We start from the raw sequence: 16025 nt of genomic DNA, 5'->3' as shown, positions 1-16025 counted from the left end.
ATCTATCTATCTATCTATCTATCTATCTATCTATCTATCTATCTATCTATCTATCTATCTATCTGTCTATCTGTCTATCTATCTGTCTGTCTGTCTGTCTGTCTATCCTTCTGTCTCTATTTATTTTGGGAAGATGTTATGGGTGAGAAAACTCCCTTTATCAACATAGGTCAGCACCTTCTCATCTTGGAGAGTTACCTAGAGTTGGTGAACTGACGCACATTCTATGTTTGGCAGCGAGACTTGAATCCATGTCCACTACTCTGTAGCGCCTCAGATATCCTCTTCCTCATTACTATTATCGCTCACTTACTCCTTGAGGGAGGGTTCTGGTTTGTTTCTCTCTAGGTTTCCCTAGTACCCAGCACAGTATCTGACCCAGGTCTGGTGTTAAATAAATGTTGGTAGAATGACTAGTTGCTTGAATCAGTGAATGACAGCAGCATGGGCTTGGTGTCTGCCTGTCCCAGGACACCATTTCAGGAAAGCTCTCCATTCCCTCCAGCTCTCTCCTCCACCATCTCCTTTCCAACTTTCTCCTACAGGTCTGGAGCGATGAAGCATGATCAAGTCAGTTCTGCCGTTGTTCCTGGATGGGGCGTGTCAACATCACCTACTCCTCTATGGCCCTACCCACCCTCCCAGTGACTTCCTGGACCACAGAGTCCTTCTCTAGTTACCACTCTTCTCTGCAGACTGTTTCCTTCATGTTAATGCTTGAGGGCTTGTCTTGCCTTTATTTTCATTTGTATCCCCAGGATTTAGAACATAGCAAACATTTAAACACTTTTGCATTCTTTTATTTTTGTTGTTTCTTAGCACAGTGCCTGGCACACAGTAGGCACTTAGTAAATGCTTGTTGACCCGACTTCATTCATTCATGGAAGGTTTCCTAGGAAGATATAAGCCTCCAAGAAAGGGGAGGATTATGGACTCAATTGGAGATTTCTACCCAAAGGATTTTAGAGTTAAATAATCTAGTGCCACTCCCACTTTAACAGAAGAGGTAACTGGAGGCTCACAGGAGGCAGTAATTTACCCACAATTCCCTAAGTCTCTGGTAGCCCAGCCAGGCTTCAAATCCCAAGTTGGGAAGGTGGGAAGAAGGCATCCGTGATGGAATCGGTGCCTCATGGATTAGTGCTGGAAGGATGAATTTTAGGGGCTCTTTAGTAATCTCCCTTGTTCTCTGAGATGAGGCGATGGAGACCAGAGTCTGACAGTTTATGAAGGGTAGAGGTGTGACCCCAACCCAGGGTCTCTGACTGCGTCCTCTGCTTTGTTTGATGCTGACCTCAGTATGTGGGACCCCTCCTCCCCCAATACTCTTCTGGGTCATTGGGGAAGACAGGGCTGGCACTGAAGAATAAAAACCAGCCATCCTCACCACTTGTGGGGAGCAGGAATCTTCCTCTGTTTTTGGAAGAGCCTGTGCTGATGCTTTATTTATGGCTAAGGAAATTTCCATCCAAGACATCTCAGGATGCTTCGTTCTTAAGAACGAGTGGGTTGTGAGTCCATTTTGATCAGAGGAGAGGTCAGACCCAGCTCCTCCTGGTTCTGTTGAAAAGGCGTCGCCGGCATGACCCCTGTGGTCCCACTGACGCTGTGTCTCCACATATCTCTCCCGGGGCCAGGGTTTGTGGGCATTGTTGTGGAAGAGCAGTTGCAGAAATCCCACCTGCCCCAGAGAAAGACCTTTGACAGCGTCTGGGAGTGTCCCTTCCAGAGGAGAGGAGTCAGGATGCCAGAGGCACTCACGATCATGCTTTAGGAGGGTGGCTGAAGGAAATTTGTTGTTATTCAGTCATTCTTAAGTTGTTTCCGACTTTTCATGACCCCCTTTGGGCTTTTCTTGGCAAAGACACTGGTGTGGCTTGCCATTTCCTTCTCCATCTCATTGTACAGATGGGGAAACTGAGGCAAAGAGGGTGAAGTGACTTGCCCAGGATCACCCAACTAGTAAGTGTCTGAGGCTGGATTTGAGCTCAGGGAGGTGAGTCTTCCTGCCGCCAGGACCAGCGCTCTGTGCTTCATGGCGCCACTGAGCTTCCTGGGTGAAGGAAGTGGGGATGCTTATCCTGGAGAAGCCTTTCCAATCCCCTCTTAGTTCTGGTGCCCTCCCTCTGTTACTGTTTTCCTTATTGTCCTATTCATTTCTGTTATCTCCCCCAAGAGATCGCAAGCTCCCTGAGGGCAAGGACGACTTTGCAGCCCCAGTGCTTAGCCCAAGGCCTGGCACACAGTAGGCATTTAATGAATGCTTACTGATTGAATGGGAAGACTTAGGGAGAGGCCAATAGCCACCTGCTGGTAAATGAAGGACTGTCATGGGAAAGAGTGGTCAGCCACACGCTGCTTGGGAGAGAGCAGAGCAAGGTGCTGTGGGTGAAAGAAAGCTCTCGGCACAGCGTCAGGAAAGACTTCCTAACAATCAGTGTCAAAGTGTGATAGGCTGCCTGAAGAAGAGGGGGCTCCCCTTCCTTGGAGGACCCTTGTTGGGCACACTGTAGAAGAGTTGTTGGTCAGGCCAGGCTTGGGAGAGCTTCCTTCCCACTCAGGGAATCTTGGAGAGTCTTTGAATGGCTTTGAAGACGAAGATGATGAGCTCCCATTTCTCTATGACAGAGGAGGAAACTGAGGCCCAGAAAGGGGACTTGTCCAAGGTCATACTGCTGGACCAGCCCTTGAATCTGGATCTCCCACCTTCAACATCAGGGCTCTTTCCTCTAGATCTTGGGTTTGGATCTCTGGGTCTTGTCGAAGGAATGAGCCAGGGGCCAGTAACCACGAGGCAGGGTCTGATCCTTCTAGTTTCTAGGGCCCTCTACTTGGAGTCAGTAAGTCCTGTGCTCAAACCCCACTCATGACCCTAATTAGCTGGATAGTTTTAGGCAAAGTTTTTACCTCACCTGTGGAATGAGGATAATTGTTCTTTCCCTGGTTAAGTGACTTCATTGGCATAGGAGACCTCCAGTGGCCTGAGGCCACAGGCTGAATGAGTAAGTCACTCAGGAGGTCTGGACTGATGCCCAGGCAGAGGCGGGGTGGGATGGACCTGATGGCTGTTTTTTTTTGGGGGGGGGGGGGGGGGCTAGTCTCGTCTTCAGAAGTGGAAGGGGAAATAGGTTTTGCATGACTTCACATGTATAATTGATATCTTATTGCTTGCCTGCTCAATGGCTGTAGGAGGGATGAGAGGGAAAGAGAGAATTTGGAACTCAAAATTAAAAAGAGAATGTTAAAAAGTAAGTAAATAGATAAATAAATAAAGTAGTAGAGGGAGACAAGGCAGGGTCCCCCGAGACCTGAACAGAGCTCAGCTCTGCCCTCATCCCTCCTTCCTTCCAATGGAGTTTACATAATCAGATACTGTCTGAACTGGAAGGATGCTTGTCAGGCAACTTGACCAAGAAACCTTCCTCCAACAGCTGCTAACAGGGCTCAGCCCGGCTCTGCTGGAAGACCCCCGGGCAGGGGAGACTGCAGCCCCTTCTACTGGGGGACAGCTCGCCCTGTTATCCAGCCCAGATCGGCCTCCTGGGAGCTCCCATACATGCACTGGGTCTCTCTTCTGGAGCTAAGCAGAATGCATCACTTGTCCCTCTTTCCCAAGCCTGAACAGCTGGCTGTCTTCTCCATTCTCTTCTCCTGGCTATCCATGCCCTCTTCTTGCTTCCTGTCCTGCCTGGAGTTGGTAGGGCTTGGGCTCGGGGCCTGATGGGAAAGAGGGACCCAGTAAAATTCCACCTTTGAGGCTAAGCATGAGTTGCCTGTTGGCAAATCCTGTAAGGACGGTAAAGAGATGCGAGGAGAGTGTGGGCAGGCCCCTGCCAGAGAGCTCTGAATTCCAATTTTGGCTCTACCCCGATTTGCTGCGTGACCTTGGGAGATCTACTCCCCCTCTCTGGGCCACAGACTTCTCTGAGAAAGGAAGGGGCAGGACAAGACACGCACGAGATCCCGGCTACATCTGACACGCGGCGACAAAAATGACAGTTTTAAGCTAAAAACAAATGCAAGATACATCCTGCATCCCTCCTCCACCCCTCCCAACTCCCACCCGGGACCATAGGGATAAAATAGATCCTAGTTTGAACCCTAGAAAAGCAGCTTCACTTTAGAGTGGTACAGGGTGAGGAGCCTTGGATTTGGAGTCAAAGGGTTTGGGTTCGAATCCCATTTGGGCCCATTATAGCCTCTGTGACCTTGAACAAGGAAGTCACTTTCACTCTCCACGTTTCAGTAAGAGGAGGCTGCGTAGGTGGACAAGATGATCTCAGAGGCCCTGCCCGCTCCAGGACAGTGTGCCCACCCGGCAGCGTGGGTGGACAGTGGTGTCCGGACTCTCCAGTTTCCTTCTGTGGAAGACGAGGCCTCTGCCAGTGCCATCCTTCCGAGCATGCTGGGGCAAGTGTTACTGCCCCATTTTCCAGATGGAGAAACTGAGCTAGGCAAGAGAGAGTGGAGAGAAAGGAGGGGGAGAGCTGGGGAGCAGCTTCCATGGAGAGTCAGCTGCTCTGTGGGAGGGTGAAGGCTCAGCCAGTGTTATTTATGCCCAGGCTGCCTTCTGGGCGGGTATGCAAATGAGAGAGGAAGCTACTGAGGGTGGGCCTGTGAAAGAGGGGGTGTGTGTGTGAGTGTGCGAGCTTCTGTTAGCATGTGTGAACACACGCATGTGTGCTTGTGTCCCTGGGCAGGCATCGTGCACTTGAACACACAGGCGTGCATAAGTGTGTGAGCATACATATGTGTGTGCACCAGCGTGCCCATGGGCATACACAGACGTGTATGTATGCACTGGTGGGCATGTATGTAAGTGTGTGAGCTTTTGCGTGCAAGCACACGTGTGTGCATATATGTGTACTCATGCGCCAGCATGCCCCATGGGCATTGTGCACCTGTGTACCCAGGTGTGCAGGCATGTGTGTGAGTGTGTGACTTGTGCAGGTGGGTACATGCCCTCCTGTGCCAAGAATGGAGGGGGTGTCAGGCGCAGGCAGCACCGAGCTGGTCCCCGCTGGCCCTCCTCTGTCTGGGTCTTCTCAGCCCTGCTGCTGCAGTCAGTGTGAGGCCAGGCAGGGGATCCCAGCAAGGAGACACTAGTGAGGTCCTCTGATCTGAGCTCCTCCCTCTACAGTGGGGGGATTGTGACCCAGAGAGGGCCAGGGCTTCAGCCAGGGCCACACAGCCATCTGGCCCTCCTTCCTTCTGTGACACGACACAGATTTCCTCAGAGGCAGCTGGGAGACACAGTGGAATCAGGAGGATCTGAGTTCAAACTCTGTCTCGGACACTTTATTAACTGTGTGACCCTGGTCAGGTCACTTCTGTCTGCCTCCATTTCCTCAACTGTAAAATGAGGGTAATAATAGCACTTCTCTCCCAGAGTCGTTGTGAGGACCAAATGCGATATTTGTAAAATGCTTTGTAAGCCTAAAGGGCTGTTATTACATATTACATTAATAGATAAGGGCATTATTCTTAATATCATCACATTGCAGATGGAGGAATTGTGGCCTGGACATGTCTGTGCCTCGTCCCAGGTCACAGACAGGGAGCGGCAGGACCCCCAGGGCCCCTCATCCCTGCCGGCCACTCTGCCCTCGGAGCCAGTCCCTGGGAGCCTGGGGGTCAGGGGCGCCTGAGCTCGTCCTCAAGCTCACGTTAACTCCGGGGGAGTTTGAGAGGATTTCCCTGGGATGGGCTGTGCAGGTTCCTTCCCAGGGAAGCCCCTCCCAGGCTCCCAGCATTGTCCTCAGTCCTGGATGGCCAGAACTCCTCCATCTCCTCTTTCTGTTGTTGCTGAGTGCTTTCAGTCATGTCCAACTCTTCATGACCCCGTTGGGGGCTCTCTTGACAGAGACACTGGACCAGTTTGCCATTTCCTTCTCCAGATAATTTTACAGATGAGGAAACTGAGGCAAATAGGATGAAGGGACTTGTCCAAGGTCACACAGCTAGTAAGTATCTAAGGGCAAATTTGAACTCAGGCTTCTTGACTCCCGGCTTGGTACTCTCTCCCCTGCACCATCTTCCTCCCCTTGCTAGACAGTATTATGAGTGTGGGCTGAGACGTCCTGAATTAGAGAAGACTTATAAAAGGGGAGTGGGCAGGAGGCTTACTGGAGGGCCTGTGGGTTTGGGAAGGTAGGGCAAGGATTTCCTCCAAGGAAGGCCTGGCTACCAGTAGGCAGGAAGGGACATAAACCTTGGAGAAAAGGGAAAAGATAAGTTTCTGGAAGGCAGGTTCTACTTTTCATTTCTCTGTATCTTTATGACTTTGTACAAAGTAGGCACTCAACGAATAGCTTTTGGATGAATTAGTGAAAGGATGGCTGAATGAATAAATGAATAACTGAATGAATGGAAAATGAATGAATGAATAACTGAGTGAATGAATGGATACTTGAATTCATGGATGGATGGATGGATGGGTAAATAACTGAATATATGAATTAATAGGTGAGTAACTGGATGGATGGATAGATGGATGGATGGACGGATGAATGGATGGACAGATGAATGGATGGATGTATAGGTGGATGCATAAGCTTCGTATCCAGGCCCCAGAACAGAGAAGAGGCATGTTTCCTCAACCTGTAGGTCCTAAAGGCCTGAGTCTGTCCAGGCCTCAGAGCACACTGTGGGTCTTTCCCTCATGGTAAAGGGTTGAGGAGAGATGTTCTGGGAAACTGCAAAGAACAGAAGCTAGTGAGGCAGAGAGCCCCGTGGCTGGGGATCGCCAAGTCTATGCTGGCCAGAGCTCCCCCAGCAGCTTGTGTCTTGCTGTCCATGAGAGGGACCTTGGACTCTACTTTCCTCATGGCCTATGCATGGCGGAGGGGTATCCAGAGGGCTTTCTTCTCCTCCCACTCCCTTTTTCAAGCCCTCTCTGTGGTTCCCAGGCCAGCCCTGGGAAATGAGCCACTGTTTGGATTCCGGGATGCTCCAGACCGCTTTCCTTTCTCAAGGGCTCCCATGAAGCACAGTGAGGGAAGGATTATTACAGGGAGGAAATAGAGAGAGGGAGTGGGGAAAAGGGAGAGATAAAAGAGGGAAAGAAAGATTGAGGAGAAATGGAAGAAGAGGCAAAGGGAGATAGAGAAAAGGAGGAGGGAAACAAAGAAGAAAGGGAAGAAAGGAGGAGGAGGAAAAAGAAGCAAAGATGGAGGGATCCTTGGAGACCTTCTAGTCCTTCCCATTGCTTTATAGAGGAAGTGAGGTCCAGAGGAAGGGTGTGGATTCCTTGGAGTCCCTCAGACATGTCTGTAAAAACCCTTTGCAGTATCAGGATTATTATTTCCATATAATGGATGAGGAAGCAACCTCAGAGGGGTTACCTTACTCACAATGAATGAAAATACATCTATTTATAATAAATTGGTGGACCTGGGATTTGACCCTGATCTACTAACTAAAAGCTGTTGTATGCGCTCCAGATCTCCCATCTTGGGAATACATCTCTTGCTAAACTAAGTGTGGCTTCTAGAAGGGGGATGAGGGTGGATATTTGACATGGGCACTACCCTCTGGTTGGAGAGAGGAGGGAAAACCCAGGGAATACAAGCTAGTATCCAGGGGTGTTTCAAGCATAGGTGGACAGCTTGTGCAAAGGCGCTGAGGTGGGAGATGGAGAGTTGGACTCTGGGTACAGTTTTGGCTACAGGAGGAATGTGGAGAAAGGCTGGATTGGTGAGGGGGAACCAGGTTATAGAGGATCTCACCCCCCCCCCCAGTTCATTTGTACTTTATAATTGGCAGAGGGGAGCTCCTGAAGGCTCTTGAGCAGGGGAGTGATGTGGTCACACTTGTGCCTTAGAATAAGATTGACTGAGAGAAGACCTGATATCTGAAACTTTGTCAATTCAAGAATGCTTTTAAATGAATTTGTATTTTATTCATCAAAACAGCATCTACATACATTTGAAAACAGGAAAGCAGGTTATGGGAGAGAGATTATTGATGGAGCCTACAGGAAGTCCATTTATTTATAGACTGACATCATCATTCTCAGGCAACTTGTAATCACACACTGTGGCACCCAGGCGTCCACATGCAGTATGTTGGACAGTTTCTAAGGTCTCTGTTCTTGTGTCTAGGATTTGGTGACTTGGTCTGCTTGGCCCCCAAGAACAGACCTAGGAGCATTAGAGGGAATAGTGGGCACTAAGGAGAAGCCGATTGAGGCTTTCCAGTGACAGCTGTTTAGAAAGGTAATGAGTTCGTCATCAATGAAGGCATTCAAGTGAATGTGGAAGTTTCAATTGTTGGAAATGTTGTATGTAGCAGGGATGGGACATTCAGACATGAGTGGGGCTGGATCTAGCATCTAAGGTAGCATCTAGCTCTGAGCCCAGGGGTCTGATTGCTAGGATATGTCTAGAGGGGGAAGTCTGACTCCTGGCTGGGTCCTCCCTCAGTTAGCAGGGACTTCCAGAATCCTCAGGGTCTTATCTCCCAATGGCATGTTGTTGGACAGGCCCTGGCCTGTGGCAGACTATCATGGAGGATATGAAACCATTACTGCTTTCGTAGGACCTATGAACTTCAGAAGCATATGTTCCCCTCCCCCCTTCCTCCTTCCCCATGGTTTGTGACATGTTTGTCCCTTCCTTGACACCTGAGAGACATCCTGGTCTTGGACAAGGAATGCTGGCTGGTCCTTGAGTAAGGAAAACTTGGATTTCAATTCTCCCGCTAATCACCTAGGCTTGTTTCCTTCCCTGTAAAGCAAATGGTCCTTGGGGTCCCTTCCAGCTTGAAACCCATGATCCTGGCTCCTAGGCACTGGCACCATTTGGAGGTGGAGAATTTAAAATTTGATCCCATTTCTTAGGCACTTTCCTCAACACTGCCCTGGGACACAGGTGGTGCCTAGGTTACCCTACCCATTTGATGGATAAGGAAACTGAGTCTCAGAGAGGCTCTGTCTTGTCCACAATGACAGAAAAAGCTGCAGGGCTCACATTTGAACCCTGTGTTCTTGAACTTCAGGCCCCAAGTCCTTTCCACTCACTCTTGCCAACAGGGCAGTGTAGTACCCCTCCTCCCCGGGGTCTTTGTGGTAGAGACTCGATCCTGGCTCCCACAGACTGCCTGGGCAGTACCAGGTCTGATGGTTGCTGTTGAATCAAACGTGTTCCAAGCACCAGCCTGGGGAAAGGTTGTGTGTCTGTTCCTCTGGGCTGACCCTCTGGGTGCAGGAATCCAACACCAGATGGGTGCTCCCCAATGAGTGTGCCTGCCCAGCTGAAGCAGCTCCCAGAATCCCTTGCCCACCCAGCCAGGTACAACAGGGTCTGAGTCTCCCAACCAATGGTAAGGACAAGGCAGACATCTAGCTGTGGGAGAAGTGACCTGACTTGGGGCTGGTCAGGTTCTAAGAAGGGTTCTGAGGGGACAGAAGGACTCCAGGGGACCAATAAAGAGAGAGAGCATATATTGTGATTTAAGGTTTACAAAGTCATTTGCAAATGTTTTATTTCATCCTCACAATAACCCTGGGAGGCAGGAGGTATTATTATCCCCACTTAACAGATGAGGAAACTGGGGAAAAGATGAAGTGACCTACTCAGGGTCACACAGATAGTAAGTGTCGAAGGTAGAATTTGAACTCTAGTTTTCCTGATTCCAAAGCAGGAACTCTATCCAGTGGGCCACCTAGCCCTAGGGTTCCTTGGGGCCGTTCAGTGGTGGTAAACTTGGCAGGGTAGGATTGTAGACTATGGTGTGTGTGTGTGTGTGTGTGTGTGTGTGTGTGTGTGTGTGTGTAGCAAAAGGTATTATGGGTGGAACTGGAACCAGGACAAGGGAGAGAGGGTCAGTCTCTCCTGGATACAGCTGATGGGGGAAGGGAGGGCAGGACACGTCATGATTCTATGCTACTGAAGCTCTGACTCCTTCTGGGAAGGGAGGATGGAGAACAGAATGTTGAAAGTGAGGTCGGCTAGAAAAGGGGCTCTGCTGGTGCCTGTTTGGCACCCTGGTTCAAAGCTCTAGTTGCCTGGCCTAGTTACGGCTTCCTTGGTGGGGAAGATATCTAGGTCGGAGGATGCCTCTGGTGCCTGACTCGAGTGTGGCTCTGGTGGGGCAGTGGTGCCTGGCCCATTTCTAGGCTCTGTGTCTCTACCCCACCTGCTATCCACTGTCCTGTGTGCCCTCCCCAGTTCGTGGTCAGGAAGATGCCCCCTTTCCATGATCACCTGTTTCCGTTCTGAGTTTTGCCCTCTCAGCCTCTGGGGCTCCAGTCTCAGGTGGATAGGCCAGGAACAGCCACAGACTGCAGCCATGGTTCGGTTCAGAGGGATGCTGGCTTCATCAATTAGCTGCAAGAATCAGGGCTGATTCCCTCCCTCTTTTTGTCTTCTTTCTCTAGGAAGCAAACTGCTGATCTGGGTCCTCTGCCTGAACATTCAGTCCCGAGCAGATCCGTGCCCCGGGGCCTGCGTGTGCTACAGCGAGCCCAAAATCACCACCAGCTGCCAGCAGCAGGGACTGACGGCCATCCCCGCCGCCATCCCCGCCCAGAGCCAGCGCATCTTCCTTCACAACAACCGCATCACGCAGGTTGGGGCCTCTAGCTTCCGCTCCTGCCGCAACATGACCATCCTCTGGCTCCACTCCAACGCCATCAGCGCCATCGAGGCCACAGCCTTCGCCGGCCTCGACAAGCTGGAGGAGCTGGACGTCAGCGACAACGTGAACCTGCGCGCCATCGGTCCGGCCACCTTCAGGGGGCTCCGGCGCCTGCACACGCTGCACTTGGACCGCTGCGGCCTCCTGGAGCTGGCGCCCGGCCTCTTCCGCGGCCTCTCCTCGCTCCAGTACCTCTATCTCCAGGACAACAACCTCCAGGCGCTCCCCGACGACGCGTTCCTGGACCTCGCCAACCTCACCTACCTGTTCCTGCACGGCAACGGCATCCGGAACCTGTCGGAGAACGTCTTCAGGGGCTTGGTCAGCCTGGACCGCCTCCTTCTGCACCAGAACCAGGTGTCCCGCGTGCACCCCAGGGCTTTCCACGACTTGGGCAAGGTCATGACCTTGTACTTGTTCAATAATAACCTGACGGTGCTCGCCGGGGAGACCATGAGCCCGCTGGCCTCCCTGCAGTACCTGCGCCTCAACGGGAACCCGTGGATCTGTGACTGCCGGGCCAAGTCCCTGTGGAGCTGGTTCAAGCAGTTTAAGGGCTCCTCTTCGGACCTTGAGTGCCGTCTGCCTCTGCGCCTGGCTGGGAGAGACCTGAAACGGCTCCACAGCGCCGACCTGGAGGGCTGCGTCGACCCCGTGAACCAGGTGCGCTCGGGGCCGAAGATAAGACACGGCAAGGGCCCGACGGCGGAGCCCCTGCCCGTGGGGCTCCCAGACGGCCCCCTGAAGTGCTGCCAGCCAGAGGTGGACAAGTCTTTCATGTACGAAGCCACCGGCCTTGGGGGCTCCCACTATGGCGGACCTCCTGGCAATGGCCGGAAGGACAAGGAAAACATGTCCAAACCCAAGATAGCAGAGTCCGACCCTGCCAAAAACGCCACCCAGAAGCACATCAATGACTCGCCCTTTGGGACTTTCCCCAGCAACGTGGAGGTCCCTCTGACCAACTTCCAGCCTGACCTCCTGGAGCCTGGGGAGTCTTCCGTGGCTCCCCCTCGCCGGAGGCCCGGCTGCTCCCGAAAGAACCGGACCAAGGCCCAGTGCCGCATGGGCCCCACAGGCAGCAGCAGCAGCAGCAGCAGCGGCAGCGGCAGCAGCGGCGGCAGCAGCAGCAGCGGCAGCGGTGGCCTCCTTGCATCTGCCCAGCCCTGCCTGGTCCTTCCCTTACTTCTCCCAGTGGTGGTGCTCTGGACTTTGCCGTGGTCCTGCTAATGGTTCCTAGGGAAGGATAGCGCCTGCCCAAGTGGCTGGGGCCACCCCAGAGGCTGGGGCCACAGGGGAACTGGATACCTATAAGAAACCAGGTGTACAGAAAGTGCATCTCTCCAGCCCCCTAAAAGGGGAATTCAAAGGGAGGGTGATGCCTGCTTTCCACAGAGGGGCCAATCATGAATGAGGTCAGGCACACATGGGGCTTCTGAGAAATTTCCCCTGAGCTTCCTTGGCCCCTGACTCCCAGGCCCTTGAGGAAAAAGTTCTTCCCCTACAGAATGCTTAAACACATACACACACACACACACACACACACACACACCACACCACACCACACACACACACACACACACACACTATAATTTTTAAAACAACAAAAAAAGACTCCCCCCAGTTGTTTCTAAGTTGGAACCCTCCCTAAGGACATTGCAAGTTCCCGTTTGCCAAGGCGGTGTGTTTGCCGCTCTCGGAAGCCTGTCTCTGAATATTGCTGTCCGCCATCCCCATCTCCATCATGCCATGTTTACAGGGGGCATCAGTTCCAGAATGCTGCTTCCTACTCAGACTGCAGTCTATATAAAAATATACATTTTATTTTCCTTGTGTCAAAGTATAAAAAATATAAAATAAAGATTTCCTTTTCCTACACTGTTGACAATGTGCCTGTGAGGCAGCCTCCTCCGTTTGCTTGGTAATGCGGGTATTTACTTTGATGGGTCAGGTTGTCACGAACATACTGCTATGGGGGCTCCCTTGACTAACCCAGGCCCCAATCCCATCGATGCCTCTCCAGATGGTTCCGTGAGTGGCTAGGGGCCAAAAAAAAATCCTTCCCCGGTGAAGCCTTAGACAGTCATGATAGACACACAGCCCATTTCTGGGGCTTTTAAAAAATACTTTTAGGAACTCACCTTCAAAAACCCAGGTCCCCTTCACATCATGAAGATGCAAGTAGCATCATAGGATTCCAAGCCAATGGGGCCCTTAGTTATAGCCTAGGCCCTAATCTAACTGAATCATTTTACAAATGAGGAAACTGAGGACAGAGAAGTGAAACCCCTGGCCTCAGTTTCCCTAGCAAAGGTCAGATGCTCTGGCTGATCCTGCCAAGCTCAGGAGGCTTCAGATGTGACTCCACAGTGCTGGGTTCTATGTGTCTGTTGGCTGAAAAAAAGCACCTTCAACACCACCCATCACTTCCGGACACCCCAGAGCGTTATTTTATCTCATTTGATTTCAGTTCCAATACTTCCTAGCTGTGTGACCCTGAACCTCCCTGGGCCTCAGTTTTCTCATCTATAAAACGGGAGGAAGGTACAGGGAATTCAATGATCTCTCAAGTTCCTGACCATACTGTGGGCCTCCTGGGAACCTAGCTGGATGAGGAGTATGGAGGTCATGATCCTTATTTTACAGGTGAAGGAACTAAGTCGGGGAGAGTAAAGCTCATTGAGGCTCATCTCCCAGAAGGCTGGCTGCCAGTAGTTCACCAAGGTGGCCAACTGAGGCATAGGGGTATGGGGGGAGGTGTCATGGTGATTTCCTACCAGAAATGAGTCCATAGTCCCAGCCCCCATTTTAGCACTGCGTTAAAGTATATTTTTTTCATTTAATTTTTTTCTTTTTTGAGTGTGAACTTATGACAGTCACCAACCACCACCAGCATTTCCCTAGTCAAAGAAGAGCCACCCGACAGATCAGTCATCAAAGGGTCTGAAGTCCAAGTGATTAATAGCCAGATGGGAAAGATGATCCAAATCACTAATCAGAAAAGAAATGAAAATTCAAAGAACTCTGAGATGCTGCCTCACATCTGTCAGTCTGACCCAAATGAAAAATGGCAGTTGTAGGAGGGGCTGGGGGAGGGCAGGCATGATGAGGCTTATTCACAAAGCAACTCGCCTCACAAGGACGCTCTGAGATAAATGTGAAAGGATAATTGCCTCTGTTTTACAGGCAGGGAAACTGAGGCTCAGAGAATGGGGTCACTTATTCTTGCTCCCACAAGTGAGAAAGGGAGATGCCTTGACTGTCAGGAGTCCTGGGCTTGGAGTGAGAAGTCCCGGGTTTGAATCCCACCCTGGGCGGCCTCAGGTTAGCTTCCCTTGGATCTCAAGTTGCCTTGTCTGTCAAATCAGGGGCGAGGCCAGAGTATCTCTGGCAGTCCCTTCCAGCCCTGTGACAGGTGATGGAGACCAGGGGCCAGGCCAGGTCTCCAGGCTCCAAGACTTCTGCTCTTTTCTTGGTAGCATCCCACATGGCAGCACATGGGCAAAGGGTGGTCTGCCTGGGGGCCTTGGTGGGCCAGGATGTGCCTCAGCCTCTCAGGACTCTGCAGAATACTTTGTATTCTTTACCTTATCTGAGACTCCCAACAACCAAGCAAGGTGGAGGAAACTGAGGCCCAGAGAGGAGGACAGTGTCACTGAGTCAGGACCCAGGCTTTCTGACATCAGGTTTAACCCTCTGTCCCCTCCTCACTGGGCCTTCTTTTGCTAATGGAACAGCTGTGGAAAAGTCCCAAATCAGCCATTCATCACTCAGTAAGTAAGAACCGGGGCAGCTGGGTGGTCCAGTGGGTAGAACCGAGGACTTGGAATCAGGAAGACCCTTGTGCAACGTTAGATACTCAAGAGCTAAGTGATCTCAGGCAAGTCATGTATCCATTCTGGGCCTGTTTCTTTGTCTGCAAAATGGGCGTAATATCAGCATCCTCTTCACAGGGTTGTTGTGAAGATCAGGGGAGATAATGTTTACAAAGTGCCCTAGGGACCCTACAGCGACCTATTAGGGCTAACTATGTGCCGGCACTGTGTTGTCCTGGGGGAGGATACCAATACAGAAGCGAAGCAGCCCTGCCTTCAAGGAGCTTATAAACTAGCCAAGGGAGACAGCCGGAATTCCTTCAATAACATTCATGAAGCCCCGACCGTGTGCCAGGCACTGTGCTAAGCTCTGGGGTTACAAAGAGGCCAAAGGCAGCTCCACCCCCTCGTGTGCCCTCATGTAAGATCACTTTTCTTACACCAGTGATGTAAGCTAGGAAGGAGAAATGCTGGCATTCTCTTTTTACAGATGAGGAAACTGAGGCCTGGAGAGGGTTACTGACTGGAACAGGACAAAGCCACTTGGTCTTTGGGCCCAGGCCTTTCTCCACCTAAGGTGAAGACTGAGGGAGATCATCGTTCTGGCTTCTGCCTCACCGTCTCCCTCTCCCTGGATCAGACATTGTTTGGGGCACAAGGTTTGCTTCTGGGGGCACGTTTTAGGAAGGAAAAAGACAAGAAGAAATGAGTCCAGAGGAGGAGGACCAGGAAGGGTAAGGGACAGGGAAATATTCAACCCCACTGCAATTTAATTTAATGCTCCAAGCATTTATTAAGTGCCTTTTAAGCCTCTCAGCTTGGATGGGGGGGGGGTCAAGGGTTCTGATCCAGCCTCCATTGCCTGCTATGACCTTGGGTGTCTTCCTCTGGATGATGGAAGGGCTGAACCCAGCTGCCTCTGAGGTCCCTTCTGTGTCATGACTGAGATTCTATGAGAGCTAAGATGCAGGCCCTGATGTCAGGGGGCTGACAGTTTAATTTTATTGGGGGGGGAGATTCTGAGACTTGTACAAAAATAACCTAGTTATTCACTATATAAAAGCACCTCTTTGTGGTGGAGTCAGCCAGATAGAAAAGTCAGTGGGGGGCCTTCAATCAATCAATCAATAAACATTTATAAGTAACGACTATATGCGGTGCTAAGTGCTAGGGTTACAGAAAGAAGCAAAAGACAGTCCCTGCCTTCAGGGAGCTTACAATTGCTTGGGGTTTGAATCATATTTCCATGGCGTCATGCTGTCCTTAGGAGTCTGGAGGAAGGCCAGCTCTGAAGGCCAGTGGCGGAGGGGGGGTCCTGAGAGTCCCACTTAGACAACGTCTGGAGCGCCACATTTTAGGAAGCATGATAACACACTGGAGATGGTCCAGAGGAGGCAACCAGATGACCCAAGCCTTGAGCTCATGCCGAGAGAGGTTCACTCGAAGGGACTGGGCATGTTGAGCCTAAAGAAAAGTCTCAGGGGAGACATGAGAGCTGTGTTCAAGTGTCTGAAGGGCTGTCATTGGAAGAGGGATTACCCTGGCTTTGGTTGGCATCCTCAGGGAGGACTC

At 51.3% G+C, this 16025-nt stretch overlaps 1 protein-coding gene across 1 annotated transcript; it reads left to right on the top strand.

Moving 5' to 3' along the window:
* Positions 1–4273: 4273 nt before the first annotated feature.
* Positions 4274–12512, top strand: RTN4R (reticulon 4 receptor). Its single transcript, XM_069100794.1, has 4 exons — positions 4274–4410; positions 6052–6150; positions 6909–6991; positions 10379–12512. Exons 1-4 carry the CDS (start codon positions 4274–4276, stop codon positions 11866–11868), a joined length of 1809 nt encoding a protein of 602 aa, XP_068956895.1. The 3' UTR covers positions 11869–12512.
* The last annotated feature ends 3513 nt before the right edge of the window (positions 12513–16025 follow it).

This window comes from Petaurus breviceps, unplaced genomic scaffold, assembly GCF_028583685.1.
Source record: "Petaurus breviceps papuanus isolate PSGF00001 unplaced genomic scaffold, PetGlider_PUasm1.0 428, whole genome shotgun sequence".
In the NCBI taxonomy this organism is placed as follows: domain Eukaryota; kingdom Metazoa; phylum Chordata; class Mammalia; order Diprotodontia; family Petauridae; genus Petaurus; species Petaurus breviceps.
The sequence above is the reverse complement of the archived record's forward strand: the minus strand, read 5'-3'. Positions and strand labels throughout refer to the sequence as shown.